General features: G+C 38.0%; 1 protein-coding gene across 1 annotated transcript in view; it reads right to left on the bottom strand.

The window, feature by feature from the left end:
* Positions 1 to 14,200, bottom strand: part of asb5b (ankyrin repeat and SOCS box containing 5b) — a 62,856-nt gene extending 48,656 nt beyond the window's left edge. Inside the window, exons 1-2 of the mRNA XM_083934510.1 lie at positions 14,053 to 14,200; positions 6,476 to 6,555 (exon numbers count right to left, since the gene is read on the bottom strand). Of these exons, the coding sequence (XP_083790636.1) occupies positions 6,476 to 6,555; positions 14,053 to 14,173 (201 nt within the window). The 5' untranslated portion in view covers positions 14,174 to 14,200. The remainder of the gene's footprint in view (positions 1 to 6,475; positions 6,556 to 14,052) is intronic.
* Positions 14,201 to 18,475: the final 4,275 nt, after the last annotated feature.

Here is an 18,475-nt window from a genome sequence, read left to right as displayed (position 1 = left end):
TTTGATTTGTTTGAGTCAGTCTTTCTATTGGACTTGTTTGAGTCAGTCTTTGTATTTAACTTGTTTGAGTCAGTCTTCCTGATTTGACTTGTTTGAGTCAGTCTTTCTATTTAACTTGTTTGAGTCAGTCTTCCTGATTTGACTTGTTTGAGTCAGTCTTTCTATTGGACTTGTTTGAGTCAGTCTTTCTATTTGACTTGTTTGACTCAGTCTTTCTATTGGACTTGTTTGAGTCAGTCTTTCTATTTGACTTGTTTGAGTCAGTCTTTCTATTTGACTTGTTTGAGTCAGTCTTTCTATTTGACTTGTTTGAGTCAGTCTTTCTATTGGACTTGTTTGAGTCAGTCTTTCTATTTAACTTGTTTGAGTCAGTCTTCCTGATTTGACTTGTTGGAGTCAGTCTTTCTATTTGACTTGTTTGAGTCAGTCTTTCTATTGGACTTGTTTGAGTCAGTCTTTCTGATTTGATTTGTTTGAGTCAGTCTTTCTATTTGACTTGTTTGAGTCAGTCTTTCTATTTGACTTGTTTGAGTCAGTCTTTCTATGTGACTTGTTTGAGTCAGTCTTTCTATTTGATTTGTTTCAGTCAGTCTTTCTATTTGACTTGTTTGAGTCAGTCTTTCTATTTGACTTGTTTGAGTCAGTCTTTCTATTTAACTTGTTTGAGTCAGTCTTCCTGATTTGACTTGTTTGAGTCAGTCTTTCTATTGGACTTGTTTGAGTCAGTCTTTCTATTTGATTTGTTTGAGTCAGTCTTTCTATTGGACTTGTTTGAGTCAGTCTTTGTATTTAACTTGTTTGAGTCAGTCTTCCTGATTTGACTTGTTTGAGTCAGTCTTTCTATTTGACTTGTTTGAGTCAGTCTTTCTATTGGACTTGTTTGAGTCAGTCTTCCTGATTTGACTTGTTTGAGTCAGTCTTTCTATTTGACTTGTTTGAGTCAGTCTTTCTATTTGACTTGTTTGAGTCAGTCTTCCTGATTTGACTTGTTTGAGTCAGTCTTTCTATTTGAGTTGTTTGAGTCAGTCTTTCTATTTAACTTGTTTGAGTCAGTCTTTCTATTTGACTTGTTTAAGTCAGTCTTTCTATTTAACTTGTTTGAGTCAGTCTTCCTGATTTGACTTGTTTGAGTCAGTCTTTCTATTTGACTTGTTTGACTCAGTCTTTCTATTGGACTTGTTTGAGTCAGTCTTTCTATTTGACTTGTTTGACTCAGTCTTTCTATTGGACTTGTTTGAGTCAGTCTTTCTATTTGACTTGTTTGAGTCAGTCTTTCTATTTGACTTGTTTGAGTCAGTCTTTCTATTTGACTTGTTTGAGTCAGTCTTTCTATTGGACTTGTTTGAGTCAGTCTTTCTATTTAACTTGTTTGAGTCAGTCTTCCTGATTTGACTTGTTGGAGTCAGTCTTTCTATTTGACTTGTTTGAGTCAGTCTTTCTATTGGACTTGTTTGAGTCAGTCTTTCTGATTTGATTTGTTTGAGTCAGTCTTTCTATTTGACTTGTTTGAGTCAGTCTTTCTATTTGACTTGTTTGAGTCAGTCTTTCTATTTGACTTGTTTCAGTCAGTCTTTCTATTTGATTTGTTTCAGTCAGTCTTTCTATTTGACTTGTTTGAGTCAGTCTTTCTATTTGACTTGTTTGAGTCAGTCTTTCTATTTGACTTGTTTGAGTCAGTCTTTCTATTTGACTTGTTTGAGTCAGTCTTTCTACTTGACTTGTTTGAGTTGGTCTTTCTGGTTTAACTTGTTTGAGTCAGTCTTCCTGATTTGACTTGTTTGAGTCAGTCTTTCTGATTTGATTTGTTTGAGTCAGTCTTTCTATTTGATTTGTTTGAGTCAGTCTTTCTATTTGACTTGTTTGAGTCAGTCTTTCTATTTGACTTGTTTGAGTCAGTCTTTCTATTTGACTTGTTTGAGTCAGTTTTTCTATTGGACTTGTTTGAGTCAGTCTTTCTATTTCACTTGTTTGAGTCAGTCTTTCTATTTCACTTGTTTGAGTAAGTCTTTCTATTTGACTTGTTTGAGTGAGTCTTTCTACTTGACCTGTTTGAGTCAGTCTTTCTATTTGACTTGTATGAGTCAGTCTTCCTGATTTGACTTGTTTGAGTCAGTCTTTCTATTTGACTTGTTTGAGTCAGTCTTTCTATTTGACTTGTTCGAGTCAGTCTTTCTATTTGACTTGTTTAAGTCAGTCTTTCTATTTGACTTGTTCGAGTCAGTCTTCCTGATTTGACTTGTTTGAGTCAGTCTTTCTATTTGATTTGTTTGAGTCAGTCTTTCTGATTTGACTTGTTTGAGTCAGTCTTTCTATTTGACTTGTTTGAGTCAGTCTTTCTATTTGACTTGTTTGAGTCAGTCTTCCTGATTTGACTTGTTTGAGTCAGTCTTTCTATTTGAGTTGTTTGAGTCAGTCTTTCTATTTAACTTGTTTGAGTCAGTCTTTCTATTTGACTTGTTTAAGTCAGTCTTTCTATTTAACTTGTTTGAGTCAGTCTTCCTGATTTGACTTGTTTGAGTCAGTCTTTCTATTTGACTTGTTTGACTCAGTCTTTCTATTGGACTTGTTTGAGTCAGTCTTTCTATTTGACTTGTTTGACTCAGTCTTTCTATTGGACTTGTTTGAGTCAGTCTTTCTATTTGACTTGTTTGAGTCAGTCTTTCTATTTGACTTGTTTGAGTCAGTCTTTCTATTTGACTTGTTTGAGTCAGTCTTTCTATTGGACTTGTTTGAGTCAGTCTTTCTATTTAACTTGTTTGAGTCAGTCTTCCTGATTTGACTTGTTGGAGTCAGTCTTTCTATTTGACTTGTTTGAGTCAGTCTTTCTATTGGACTTGTTTGAGTCAGTCTTTCTGATTTGATTTGTTTGAGTCAGTCTTTCTATTTGACTTGTTTGAGTCAGTCTTTCTATTTGACTTGTTTCAGTCAGTCTTTCTATTTGATTTGTTTCAGTCAGTCTTTCTATTTGACTTGTTTGAGTCAGTCTTTCTATTTGACTTGTTTGAGTCAGTCTTTCTATTTGACTTGTTTGAGTCAGTCTTTCTATTTGACTTGTTTGAGTCAGTCTTTCTACTTGACTTGTTTGAGTTGGTCTTTCTGGTTTAACTTGTTTGAGTCAGTCTTCCTGATTTGACTTGTTTGAGTCAGTCTTTCTGATTTGATTTGTTTGAGTCAGTCTTTCTATTTGATTTGTTTGAGTCAGTCTCTCTATTTGACTTGTTTGAGTCAGTCTTTCTATTTGACTTGTTTGAGTCAGTTTTTCTATTGGACTTGTTTGAGTCAGTCTTTCTATTTCACTTGTTTGAGTCAGTCTTTCTATTTCACTTGTTTGAGTAAGTCTTTCTATTTGACTTGTTTGAGTGAGTCTTTCTACTTGACCTGTTTGAGTCAGTCTTTCTATTTGACTTGTATGAGTCAGTCTTCCTGATTTGACTTGTTTGAGTCAGTCTTTCTATTTGACTTGTTTGAGTCAGTCTTTCTATTTGACTTGTTCGAGTCAGTCTTTCTATTTGACTTGTTTAAGTCAGTCTTTCTATTTGACTTGTTCGAGTCAGTCTTCCTGATTTGACTTGTTTGAGTCAGTCTTTCTATTTGATTTGTTTGAGTCAGTCTTTCTGATTTGACTTGTTTGAGTCAGTCTTTCTGGTTTGACTTTTTAGAGTCAGTCTTCCTCATTTGACTTGTTTGAGTTAGTCTTTCTGGTTTGACTTGTTTGAGTCAGTCTTCCTGATTTGACTTGTTTGAGTCAGTCTTTCTGATTTGATTTGTTTGAGTCAGTCTTTCTATTTGATTTGTTTGAGTCAGTCTTTCTATTTGACTTGTTTGAGTCAGTCTTTCTATTTGACTTGTTTGAGTCAGTCTTTCTATTTGACTTGTTTGAGTCAGTTTTTCTATTGGACTTGTTTGAGTCAGTCTTTCTATTTCACTTGTTTGAGTCAGTCTTTCTATTTCACTTGTTTGAGTAAGTCTTTCTATTTGACTTGTTTGAGTGAGTCTTTCTACTTGACCTGTTTGAGTCAGTCTTTCTATTTGACTTGTATGAGTCAGTCTTCCTGATTTGACTTGTTTGAGTCAGTCTTTCTATTTGACTTGTTTGAGTCAGTCTTTCTATTTGACTTGTTCGAGTCAGTCTTTCTATTTGACTTGTTTAAGTCAGTCTTTCTATTTGACTTGTTCGAGTCAGTCTTCCTGATTTGACTTGTTTGAGTCAGTCTTTCTATTTGATTTGTTTGAGTCAGTCTTTCTGATTTGACTTGTTTGAGTCAGTCTTTCTATTTGACTTGTTTGAGTCAGTCTTTCTATTTGACTTGTTTGAGTCAGTCTTCCTGATTTGACTTGTTTGAGTCAGTCTTTCTATTTGAGTTGTTTGAGTCAGTCTTTCTATTTAACTTGTTTGAGTCAGTCTTTCTATTTGACTTGTTTAAGTCAGTCTTTCTATTTAACTTGTTTGAGTCAGTCTTCCTGATTTGACTTGTTTGAGTCAGTCTTTCTATTTGACTTGTTTGACTCAGTCTTTCTATTGGACTTGTTTGAGTCAGTCTTTCTATTTGACTTGTTTGACTCAGTCTTTCTATTGGACTTGTTTGAGTCAGTCTTTCTATTTGACTTGTTTGAGTCAGTCTTTCTATTTGACTTGTTTGAGTCAGTCTTTCTATTTGACTTGTTTGAGTCAGTCTTTCTATTGGACTTGTTTGAGTCAGTCTTTCTATTTAACTTGTTTGAGTCAGTCTTCCTGATTTGACTTGTTGGAGTCAGTCTTTCTATTTGACTTGTTTGAGTCAGTCTTTCTATTGGACTTGTTTGAGTCAGTCTTTCTGATTTGATTTGTTTGAGTCAGTCTTTCTATTTGACTTGTTTGAGTCAGTCTTTCTATTTGACTTGTTTGAGTCAGTCTTTCTATTTGACTTGTTTCAGTCAGTCTTTCTATTTGATTTGTTTCAGTCAGTCTTTCTATTTGACTTGTTTGAGTCAGTCTTTCTATTTGACTTGTTTGAGTCAGTCTTTCTATTTGACTTGTTTGAGTCAGTCTTTCTATTTGACTTGTTTGAGTCAGTCTTTCTACTTGACTTGTTTGAGTTGGTCTTTCTGGTTTAACTTGTTTGAGTCAGTCTTCCTGATTTGACTTGTTTGAGTCAGTCTTTCTGATTTGATTTGTTTGAGTCAGTCTTTCTATTTGATTTGTTTGAGTCAGTCTCTCTATTTGACTTGTTTGAGTCAGTCTTTCTATTTCACTTGTTTGAGTAAGTCTTTCTATTTGACTTGTTTGAGTGAGTCTTTCTACTTGACCTGTTTGAGTCAGTCTTTCTATTTGACTTGTATGAGTCAGTCTTCCTGATTTGACTTGTTTGAGTCAGTCTTTCTATTTGACTTGTTTGAGTCAGTCTTTCTATTTGACTTGTTCGAGTCAGTCTTTCTATTTGACTTGTTTAAGTCAGTCTTTCTATTTGACTTGTTCGAGTCAGTCTTCCTGATTTGACTTGTTTGAGTCAGTCTTTCTATTTGATTTGTTTGAGTCAGTCTTTCTGATTTGACTTGTTTGAGTCAGTCTTTCTGGTTTGACTTTTTAGAGTCAGTCTTCCTCATTTGACTTGTTTGAGTTAGTCTTTCTGGTTTGACTTGTTTGAGTCAGTCTTCCTGATTTGACTTGTTTGAGTCATTCTTTCTGTTTTTTGAATTGTTTAAGTCAGTCTTTCTGAATTGATTTGTTTAAGTCAGTCTTTCTATTTGACCTGTTGGAGTCAGTCTTTCTATTTGACCTGTTGGAGTCAGTCTTTCTATTCGACCTGTTTGAGTCAGTCTTTCTATTTGACCTGTTTGAGTCAGTCTTTCTATTTGACTTGTTTGAGTCAGTCTTTCTGGTTTGATTTGTTTAAGTCAGTCTTTCTGATTTGACTTGTTTAAGTCAGTCTTTCTATTTGACCTGTTTGAGTCAGTCTTTCTATTTGACTTGTTTGAGTGAGTCTTTCTGATTTTACTTTTTTGAGTGAGTCTTTCTGGTTTGACTTGTTTGAGTCAGTCTTTCTGATTTGACTTGTTTGAGTCAGTCTTTCTGGTTTTACTTGTTTGAGTCAGTCTTTCTATTTGACTTGTTTGAGTCAGTCTTAATGTACACTGACAGCAAGCAATTACACAATGATTTTACATGATTATTTAGATACTCCAATTTATAAAACACAATGTTTGGATCATAACATATTTTCCAGAGCAGTACAAACTGGTTGCTTTGTCACACACACCTGTGCTGTTTTTTTAAAATCAATTGTGTATCAGTGATCACTCAGGACAGCTATTAAAAGCAGAGAGGTGGGCTTTTGTAAAGCACGTTTGCCCGAGCACGAGTCACGAGGTGTGTGTGTGTGTGTGTGTGTGTGTGTGTGTGTGTGTGTGTGTGTGTGTGTGTGTGTGTGTGTGTGTGTGTGTGTGTGTGTGTGTGTGTGTGTGTGTGTATGTGTGTGTGTGTGGGTGTGGATGTTACCTGGGCCAGCAGAGTACGCAGGGCAAGTAATCGACCCTGAGAAGCTGCTTCATGGAGAGGGGAGCGATCTGCCCAGGACCCTGGACAAACACACACACACACACAAACAAACACACACACACACGCACACGCACACGCACACGCACACGCACACACACACACACACACAGACCAAGAAAAGGGAAACCATATTAGGAAAATACCACTACTGATACACAAAGTTATATTTTAAATACTCTTCCTCTATTGTCCCGTAATGACATTTAGGGTCTAATCAGGGTCTACTCACATTATCACTTCATGAAAATTAGCACATACCTAATTAGATTATGCCCCGTTTGCCCATGTTGACAAACAATTTCAAAAAATAAATGTTTTCTTTGTCTTGATTTAAGTCAACTTAGTCAACTTAGTTATTGTCATGGTGAATATCTGAAGGTTCTTTTTTTATTTAAATGCATATTTGGGTATTTTGGGTCTTTTTCAAAACTTTCCCCTTTTGGGATTTTCAGGGCTTTTTTCCCTTACTCAGGACATATTGAGGATACAAAATCGGTTGAGTTTGCTTCTGTTGCAATTTGTTGACCCCTATTTTGTCTTAAAATTACTGTTTTAAAATCTTTTCATCTGACCAATCTGCAGTAAACACTCCTGAGGACTCCCCAAAGCCTAACGTCTAGGAAGATGTTTCACCTCTCACCCAGGAAGCTTCATCAGTTCATGTACTCATCTGACCAGGCTGGGACTGGTGACTCCTGAGGACTATTTATATAGACTGTTCCCCCGGACGGACATTTAAATAGATCCTGCAAAAGGGTTCATGGGTGTCTGATGCTGCCAAAATATTCAAAAACAGTTGGACAAAACAAAAACTCAGAGGGGTGATGACGTAAGCATAAGTAGTCGTGCCATGGCTCAGGTCTTTTGAGGTAATGTAAGAGGTAAGTGTGAGTGCGCCCTTAATTTCAGCTGTGTTATATTCCTTTTTAAAGTACTGTGTGTAAGATTTGAAAAGGTCTGACTTTGGCGACTCCCAGTGGTAGTATCTAAAAAGACACTATAGACAGCAAAGTGTGAAGGGGATACTACCTTGGTGTTAACTGGAACTCTCTCACTTTACTACAAAGGCATGCTGTCAGAATCAGTTAGAAGACAATATAATCAAATAACGGGTCAACAGGGATTTTAAAGATTAAGTTTGGGCATTTGTCATTCTGTGGTGAAGAATGACAGCAAAAAACTGGGGACATTTTTTCTGGGTGCACCCCAGAAATGACCTTTCCCAGCTATTGCATGGGCTTTAAGTATCAGTTATGGGTAGTCAGGAGGATACTGACATGATTTGTACTGACTAAGTCGGAGGCACCAGGATGAACTGGATTGTTCCAAAGAAAGTGAACTGCTAAAGAGCCAGCATACTTTCATCATCAAGTTAGATATAGCTCCAACTTCTCCTTTCTCCTTTCACAAATATATTTTTTATTCCACCATTTTGCTGCATCAAATATTGAGATGGGCAAGTGATTTTCCTTCATATTAGAGGTGAACTACAGAGGCTACCATGGTGGACCAGGACCGACTATCAACCGCAAAGTCCCTGGTTGAGTCTGGCCAGAGACTTCTGTTACCTGTTCCCCATCTTAAACTTAAAGATACAAAACAGGACTATGCTAAAATGACATAAAACTGTACATAGTGAAAACTACTTTACTACTATATATATATATATCCATCTATATATAAATATATAGTAGTAAAGTAGTTTTCCTTTTTTTTTACTGAAAAATGACAATATGCCCACTTATTATCTGCTGAAAAAAGAATCTGTAGCAAGAGTTGAGCATTGCTCCTGGTGGTTAAATTGAGTGCTAAATGTAGTACACAACACATGAACACACAGTCTTCTCTCCAACATACCCATATCTCCGTCTCCCCATGGCCCATCCAGCCACTGGTAGACATAAGACATTTTAAATGAAATGGAAGTGAAAGGACCTCCACACCTTCTGCTTTTCCTTACGTAGAGTCAGACTGGAAGATCAGATCATCTTACAGGCTACACTGAACACTGACAACGCACTGAAAATACTAATAATAACTACCAGCTTACTGGCTAACAGAACAAGTAACTGGATAACTTGCACCACAGGCAGAGCAATCTTATCCGCCTCCTAACTCACCACTGAATCTGCTAAAAGCTACCGAGAGAGTAGACAGAGGCAGTAGCCATATTTAGATGGCACTTTAGCTCATCACTTCCCCATACCTCTCTACATACCACCAGCCATTTTGGAAAGGTCATGAGGAAGCAAGCAACATAGCAATATAGCTGACCTCCAGGGTTTCCCCCAGTTTATGACAGGCCGGCCAGGCCTAACTCCCCACCAGGCTAGAGCATCTGGGAGGTTTTGTAAAAATGTATTCTTTTTTTAAAGATTATTTTTTGCCAGTTTTTCAAGCCTTTTATTAGATAGTACAGACAGGAAATGGGATGAGAGAGAGAGGGGGAGACATGCAGCAAAGGGCCGCAGGTCAGAGTCAAACCTGCGCCCGCTGCCTCATGGACCTTCAGCCTCTTTACATGGGGGGACTGCTTTAAAAAATGAATTCTTAACAGGATTCAGGAATCAATAAAGAGAAGTCTAAGTCTTTTAAATCAAGATGTGTTTAAGATGTGGTTCCTTTAAGGAATATTGTGCGTGTGTGACAGTATGAATTTTGCTGTAAGGTTGTGAATGTAGCTGTCGGTCTACTGTTACTTTGTCGGTGAATAAAAGCCATGTAACCCGATCACTTTGCATGCCATCTGCTGATTGAATTGAGTCCCACTGGACCATCTTTAAAGCTATTCTCATTTTAGTGACAAACTGTTCCTCCAACTGTTGCTCAGCACCACCTCAGTCCACCTTACGGCTCAGTATTGCCTTTTTTTGAAAACATACTTTTATTAGTCCTTCAAGTGGTTAAGTTAACAAGTGGACCAGCCACTGGCATTGTAATCAGTAGCAGTAGTAACATGTCTCAAGCAAATGGGATGGTTTGGTGAAGATGAGGACCTTCTCGGGATGATCACTGGCCTGTGCCAAGTAATTACATGAATATAATATACATACTGTATATAACATGCCTGTACAGTGTCCCCCCGACAGTCGCCACTGGCTTATCTCACAGAACAGATACATTTCCATCTTATTAAATATATTGCTTTCTCCCTCTGTACCTATGTTTGGAAAATCTATTTACATTGACTGATCAGCTCAGTCTGAGTGTCTGTGTCACTGGTTCCCCTCGCTCGCTGCGCTTGGTCGGGAAATAAAGTCAATGAATCTGTTAAACACTGCTGATTTTCCCATGGCCCACATGAAAACTTTTTTGGTTCAGTAAACTTCTGTCAGTCAGCTGGTGAAGACAGGTTATCCAGCAGCTGTCACTCAGGAGCTGAGACAGACGGCAGAGACAGACCTGTTCAACCAACACAGATCATTGCGGAAACGTACATCCATGCCTGCCGGGGTCCGCCGACTCCCTGACGTGAGCCGGGTGCTAGGACCAGTTCATCACTGCTCAAAGCTTTAATTCAATTTGTATTTTACATTTGGCTAATTCCATGTGCAATTAAGCCATGTAATTCAATTCAATATGCAAACTGGCAATTTGAACAGCACTAAGGTTTACTGTGCTATCATGCCTCTATTAGGTCAACAGATATTTGCAGACAGTAAACCTCATGGAAAGACAACAAGACAGTGATATGATGATTAATAGAAGTGCGAAACAGGTATTAACAGTCATCCAGGTTATCTGCTTCTGGTTAGTGACCATCCTGAATAGATAACAAAAATGTTCAAGTTGAAATCCGTAAGATTTCCATCTATTTAATTGTCTTTTAAGTTCTTATCTATCACAGAGTGAGTTAAAACAATGCTGATCATGTGACCCACTAATGAAAGCACGTATTGCCTTTTTCCTGAGTATTCCCATCTGAGTGTCAGGAGTATAATGGGAACGTGTGTGTGTGTGTGTGTGTGTGTGTGTGTGTGTGTGTGTGTGTGTGTGTGTGTGTGTGTGTGTGTGTGTGTGTGTGTGTGTGTGTGTGTGGATTTAAAAGGGTAACATACTGGAAGTAGAGAGGTGAATGTGTTTCAATAAAGTTTACAAAAGAGCAAAAAAAGAAAAGAAAAGTCAATCCACATAAGAATCGTTCCCTATCACAGAAGCAGTGCACTATAGCAGGGCTCTCAAGCTCTGAAGACAGGCAAGAGTGACATTCTCCCCTCGACGGGGGTGGGGATTAGGGGGTGTGTTAAGCTATAGGAAACTCAGATCCTTTTTTGACTATAAAACTAATAATAGATGTATAAGGCGATTAATACAATGATGCACAATTAGTAGAGCAGCTTCTATATTTTTGGGAATAATTGGTGTTTTGATATAGGATGTAAAAAACATGGTTATTACCCAGGATATTTTTTCTCAAATAAGGTGTGAGAGGTGTCTCTGAAATGACTGCACATATATATTACCCTGTTATTCTGTTATTGTAAGATTTATGTTAAATGTTGATCCTCTCTGCTCCTTTTGTCACATCACAGATGAAACAACACTGCATCTTTTTAGGGAACGCTCTTTTAGTCAAACACTGTGGCATGAAATCAACCTCTTTATAAGGTTACTGACTTTTATTTTTTGGGGTATTTTTGAAAATATATTTCCTATCAGAAAGTTGTATGTTATTATTATTAGGTAAATTATATAGACATACCACTAAATTTGCAAAGCAGAAACCTCATTTTATTGCTTTCATTTCTTACTTTAACTCTTCCCTGGACACACTAAAGTACTGCACCAACTGTAAAGCTGTGAAAACCAAAGACATGTGTCATGAATTTGATCTGTAATGATTGATGTACTTCAATGTTTTGTTTAATTTATGATATATGCACTACCTCGAGAGATACTGTTATTGTTACTATTGTTAAATTGTTTGAAGATTGAACGGTAATCAGTGTTGTAAGTCTAATTGTGTGAATAAAAATACTAAAGGAAAAAAAAAAATCACGTGAATAAATCTATGCTTCTTTTTCATTGGTTGTTGGGTTAAATCTTACCCAGACACGATAGTGCTATTTTCTGATTGGCCATTGTGTAGCCCCAGCTTTTGTTTGATTGGCTGGTAAGTGGCAGCTCGACTGAGCTCCAGAGGAGACCATAGACTGTATAAATGAATTATATATTGACATTATACATTATACATATGGAGGAGACGAGCTTGTTTCCTGCCGGTTCCATAGTGAGAGCAGCTTATTATAAAATGTTTTTCTGCGTGAAAAATACAATGTGTGACCGGAGTGCGCAATAAAAGGCCGGAAAGCGTGACACTTGAGAGCCCTAATATACAGTAGTGTGAACGCCATATTGTAGTGGTGTTCAAATTCTCTGTTAGTCCACTATAAAATACCCAAAATGCACAGCTATTTTGAGTGTACATAAGATGTACACTACATTGTACCTCTGTATACCACAATGGAACGGGATCAACATAGAGAGGGTCTACGAGACAAGATTTTTGGGGGTGATTATTGATCACCAGATTAGCTGGAAACCACATATTCAATACAGCAAGAGTAAAATATCTAAAACAATTGGTATACTTTATAAAACTAAACACTTGTTAAATATAAAATATATATTGTATTCCTCGCTTGTGCTCCCATACCTATCTTACTGTTCAGAAATGTGGGGAAATGCATATAAAATGCACATAGATCCAATTATTAAGTTACAAAAAAAGGCAATAAGACCGATCAATAAAGTGGGATACCGTGCCTCTACCAAGGAGCTTTTCATAAAATCTAACATTTTAAAATTTACGGATATAGTCAAGCTAAAAATACTTGAAATCTTATTCAGAGCTGTAAAAAAATCTTCCTACAGGTATTCAATCTTTATTTAAATTAAGAATCAATTGCTATAATTTAAGAGGACTGCTTCGATTTGAAACAAGAAAAGTAAGAACTAACATTAGACAAAGATGCGTGTCCGTGTCCGTTACTGGTGTAAAAATGTGGAATGACCTTAATGATAAACTGAAAGTAATTACAACACGACCAATATTTTAAAAGACCTTGAAATCTGAAATAATTAATGCATATGTATAAATGTTATAATTGGAAAAGAGAAAAATAAATAAATAAACAAAAAAGGGAAATGTTATTCATTCTGATTATTGAATACATGGAAATGAGAAAAAAGTAAACCTTATTTAAGCAAATAAGAATTTTGATTTTTGCTTTGTGAGTATGTGTGTGTATGTTTATATGTATAATATGTTTAAATGTATATAAAGTAAGTAAATGATTTCATTTATTTAGGTATAAGTAAATATACTTTTAATCAAATATATGTTTAATCATAAGTTAACATGTTGTGTTTAAACAGTCAGAACTGTGATGTTAGGGTGGGATAATAAAAGCAAGTTGCTTCAGCCAAATCCTTTTTTTGGTTGAAATTGTCAAAATATTATGTCATTTTATTTAACATCTGATGTATAACCAAAAATAAAATTCATTCATTCATTCAATGCAATGCGGTCGTGTTTTACTGGAGGAGAAGAAGCAGAACCAGAAGAGGTGCTAACCGTTACTCACAAGCTGAAAACTGTTACTCACCCGGGATATAAATGAACTGTGGGCTAATACAGCTCACAATCAGGACACACAGCCAGTGTTAACAAAACCACACTTTAACACCATCGAAATGTCAACTATTTATTTGGGATTTAACATTGAAATTAACATGAACATGCACCTTTTACTGTCCCCCTGAGTGCAGGTTTGCATTATAAACAGACTGTGAAATTGGTTTGTTTACACGATGCTGGACGCACCCGCTTCCGTCACACATATATCCGTCACACGTATATATGGTGCATCTACTGACGCAACCATTTGTCCGAAATCTGGTCTGGTCATTCCTTGTGTAGCGCACTATTTAATAAACACTATATAGGGGATAGTCCATGAATGCATGAGGGAACGATTTCAAACCCAGCTATAGTGACCATGAATGTTAAAGATGGAGGCTACAGACTCACCTGCAGTTTCATCCTACTGCCACAGAGGCCGCTAGAAACAAGGTACCTCAAATCTGATGGATTCCAACTTTAAAGTGTTCAGAAACATTGTTTTGTCTGCAAGCTGAATTTGAGTTGTAGTCCCCAGAGCAATATACCGTATGATTATTTATGTGAGGGCTCACTCATTTAATTCCTGACTCATCCTTCTAACCCCAGTTCAAAGTGTTGACAGTAATTTCTTTGGTTTCAGCTTGGTGTACACCTGAAAGCCAAAGTGAAGAGGTGTAACTATGAGGAGCAGAATGAGTGTGAGGCCTCAGTATCAAATGTCAAACTTCCGCCAACACAGCTACGTGTATATCAACTGTAACATTATGGGTGCTGCTCCTCTCTGCCTCAGTCTTCGCTGATTTGTGTCATTTGACACTGTAGGCTAGTCTCTACCTTTACCCAGCAGCATAAACAACCTGTGCTGTGAACCACAGCGCAGCGGTGTACCGACCTTGACTAGTCAGAATCCCCCAGCAGGCCTTTTTCCTCTCCGGGACGTGCTCGGGTAGCGGGCCGGGCTCAGCGACTCTTTTCCGGGACATCTCTGGAGCTCCACACGGGACCTCTGGCATCTTCGGAAGGGTGGTCCTCACGGGTTTACCGCTCAAACAACACTGAGTGCAGCGGCAGAGCTCTAGCCGGGCTGACAGGGGGCGGGCAGAGCCAGGGGAGAAATCCGATTGGCTCAACGGCTTTGTTTTTATTGTGTTCAACGCACATGACCATCTCACATGCACGCCCACGTGTGGACCGTGGTGTGGACGACACAAACTATTTTTGTCTCTGAAATGGCCGGCCTCCCACAGCCTGCAGCTATGTGTGCGTGTGTGTGTGTGTGTGTGTGTGTGTGTGTGTGTGTGTGCGTGTGTGTGTGTGTGCGTGTGTGTGTGTGTGTGTATCTCTGACAGATAATGTCACTAATCTCTGGATCATCTAATCTCACTTCTGACCAGATTTTAGTTTAGAGCTCCACCACTGACATTACATGTGTTTTAGGCATGGGCGGATTGTGAGACAATGGGCCCCGGTGCACAGACATAAAAGCCCCCCCCCCCCCCCCCCCCCCCTGTTTACATAGGAAGAAGGGAACCAAACCAAACTTGGTATTTATTATAAGTGGTTTTGTATCTTTTTTGTATCTGTTTTATTTTTCTGTGTCGTTGTTTTGTGTCTGTAGCCATTTTGGGTTGTTTTGTAGTTGTTGTGTGTAGGTCTATGTTTTTGTCATTTTGTGTAATTTTGCATTTCTTTGTGGTCTCTGTTAACATTTTATATCTTGTCTTGTAGCCTAATCTTTTTGGGTCATCGGTTATCAATTCAATTCAGTTATATTTTATTTATAGTGCCAAATTCTAATTAAAGTTATCTCATGACACTTACCATGTAGAGTAGGTTTAGACCACACTCTCATCATTTAGCATCTCTTTGTGATTGTTTTGTGAGTCAGGGACCCTGAACATATGGGCACTGAGCCTGTGCCCGGTATGCTCATTCAGCAATTAATCTGAAGCAGTAGTTATTTAAGCATTAACACATGAGAGAGAGTGAGGTTGTACTGAAAATCATCATGGCTGTGATTCAATTGTAGGCACCAGTAGCGACGGTGATGGTGGGATGACTTCTAAATCCAGTCCAATTAGTCCTGGCCGACGATTTATCCAAGGAAAAAAAGCAGCAACTCCAACAACACAACCTGTTATTTTTCTTGTCATCCACAGACAGCTTTGACAACGGTCGTTCTTAAAATGCCTTTCAACACGTTTCCCCTTTTCTGTTCATTCTAATGCTAGAGTCGGTTTTTCTCTTCGAAAGCAGGCCATGAAAAAGTCGATGCTTTCAAGCTAGCCGCAGTGTTGTTGTCTTTCTCCGGTATCAGCTGTACTGATTTACCTTTCGCTCATCCGTCTACATCAATTCAATTCAATTCAATTCAATTTTATTTACAGTGCCAATTCATAACAGAAGTTATCTCAAGACACTTTACATAGAGAGTAGGTCAAGACCACACTCTATGACTTATTTATGGTTTACAGAGAACCAACAATTCTCCCGTGAGCAGCATCAAGTTGAACTATCTTTATTAAAATACTAATAATTATTATAGTTATTATTATAATACTATACAGTATTACTCTAGCAATCTTGTTCACACAGAGGCGATGAAAACCTTCCCTATAACAGACAGGAACGTCAGTCAGACCCAGCTCTATGGAGGACGGACATCTGTCTGCACCTGTTGGGGAGGAAGAAAATGAGAGAGAAAGAGAGAAAAGACAGACAGATGGACAGAGAGAGACAAAGACAGAGAGACAGACAGACAGAGAGACAGTCCCAGAGATGCAAGCAACCACAAAAGCAACAGTAACTATAATAATATCTATAGTAATATGAATATGACTTATATGTTATGACAGTTGATACAGCAGGATAGTAGAAACAAGTGCAGCTAAGGTGATAGAATATGACAATGATAATAATTATGGTGGCAAACATGATCAATGATGAGTAGTGGTAATAACAGCTGTGATACAATGAGATATATTACTGAATGTGTTTTATGGCTACACATTTTATAGTTTATAAGACTACTGACAGTATATATGACTAATAGTGATAATAGCAGCAGGAAGCGTCACACAGGTCCACGGCAGCAGGCACCACCATGATCAGCAGAGACCTGAGAGAAGACAAAACACAAACAACCCCAGGGAAGAAGTTGAATAAGTAACATGCATCGATGAGACATGAATGATACAGACAGAGAGGAGAGAAGCTCAGAGTATCAGCAACAGGATTATCCCCCGGCAGACTAGGCCGATAGCAGCATCATTAAGTAAGCATAAAAATGAACTGTCATACATGTCAGTGGCCTTCTGGAAGGAGTAGAGCATGTTTTTTGTCCCGCCCACTAATAACAATATTTGATTGGCTGATTTACCTGTCATTTACTAAATCAACACACCTCCAGACCTCATGATCCAAGTGAGCAGAGAGTTGGAAGCCTTTTCTGCCTAGAAACAATAATAACTAAATCTGATTGGATTACTCTATTTTCAAGGCTTAAGGACAATTACCCTGTCATTTCTGAAGCAAACTTGAAATTAAATTAAGCTAAAATTAGAATTAAAAGAGATAATTATTATTTATTGAAATTAGTTAAATATGACGTTTAAAATGCTGATGTGTTGGGTCCCTAAGGTTTCCACTCTGGTAGGCACGACACACACACACACACACACACACACCCCAACTGCTCGGGGTGCTGAGCCATTGGCAGTCCCCTCGCTCTGACATCTCTCCATTAATTGCATGTATATAGGTCCTGTTTATGCACGTGTGTGTGTAACCTGTATGATAATAATAACAGAGCGGAAAAAAAAGAATTTCCCTTGCAGGATAAATAAAAGGAATTCTTCTTCTTCTTCTTCTAACAAATGACTGCTGCTCAGTAGAGGAAGTACTGACCCCGATATCCGCTGGCTACACCAGAAAGCCTGAAACATTAGCCGTTGCCCACATAGACTAAACCAATCATTGGTTGATTCATATCTACCTCAAGCCCCTGTAATACACCTCTGGAAGAATGCAGCTTTATGAAAGATCCAAAAATGAGCAATTTTTTTGGCCTCATAACCACGTGACTTTAAATTCTACAGTTTCATCCTGAAAGTCAGTATTTATGCCAGATGTAAAGAGAGACCTTGTTGACCTGATGGAAGCATTTTTCTCCTGAGAAGGCATAGAAACAGACTATTCTCCTTCTGAAGGTTTTACTGAAAGAGGTCAGATAGCATTCCTGCTGAACTACTGTTTGCTCGGTCAAAAGTGAACTATTTCAGGTATATTTGGGAAATGGTCACTGCCACCCACCTCTGAGTTAAGCTTCCTCCTCCAAAAACAAAAGCCAAGATGCACTCGTTCTTGGGCCGGACCAATTATTGCAGTTGTTGGATTCACCGACAATGGACTGCTGGCTACTACTACTCTGGACTGGACTGGTCTATTCTTGGGCTGCCTCCTGTCATTCAGGTGCTGCCAGCAGGCATATGAACTGTTGGAACTGTGACTATTCTATTTAAGAAATCTACCCCCATTGTTTGGGATCCAACTGTGAAGTCTCTACTCTTCATCCTGTAGTGCCCGTTTTGAGTACTGATCCGATTCCCAGTGTCCCATGAATAAGCTGTGTATGCCACGCTGTATAGAAGAGACTGGGAACTGACTGAATTGTTATTATTATAAAACAACAAAGAATAATAAAGAATTGAACAGAATATGTCCCCTAATTTACTATGTCATGTATTTAGTATTTATTTATTATTATTATAGATAAACGACTGGACTTACTTACTTCTTTTGACATTATTATTATGAACTGCATACGTAACTGTATGCAGTCTGGAGTCCATACAGTTCGGAGTGTCCTGAGTGTAGAGTGACTTTTTGTGTGTGGCGTCTTACACTTGTAACAAATCTCTTTGCTTTTAGGCTATATGTGTCTCAATAAAGTTGCTTTAAAAAAAGAGTGTTCTTGAATTTGTTATAAATAAAGTTATGGAAAAGAAACCTGTTCCTCTTCCGCCTACTCATCGTTTGTGTTTGTGAGTCAAGTTAGCTGTTGCGTCCGGTACCCATGAGTCGGAAGTAAGCGGGAGAGTAACACATTTGAAGGACAGCACTTCCACAACAGTGAATAAAATGAATGTGTCTTCACCAGAGACTGTATCGTCTTCGTAGAAAGACAGTCGTCTTTTTTAGCGGCAAAAAAAACCCTCCAACGACCAAGTTACCGGTGAGAGTTGTTTTATTTTGAAAAGCAGGACCGGGAAGAACGTGTTCGTTGTGTGAAAATGGACATTTCCTTTTGTACACAG

The sequence above is a fragment of the Echiichthys vipera genome, assembly GCF_963691815.1.
Source record: "Echiichthys vipera genome assembly, chromosome: 2".
Taxonomy (NCBI): domain Eukaryota; kingdom Metazoa; phylum Chordata; class Actinopteri; order Perciformes; family Trachinidae; genus Echiichthys; species Echiichthys vipera.
This window is presented reverse-complemented; position numbering and strand designations above follow the sequence as displayed.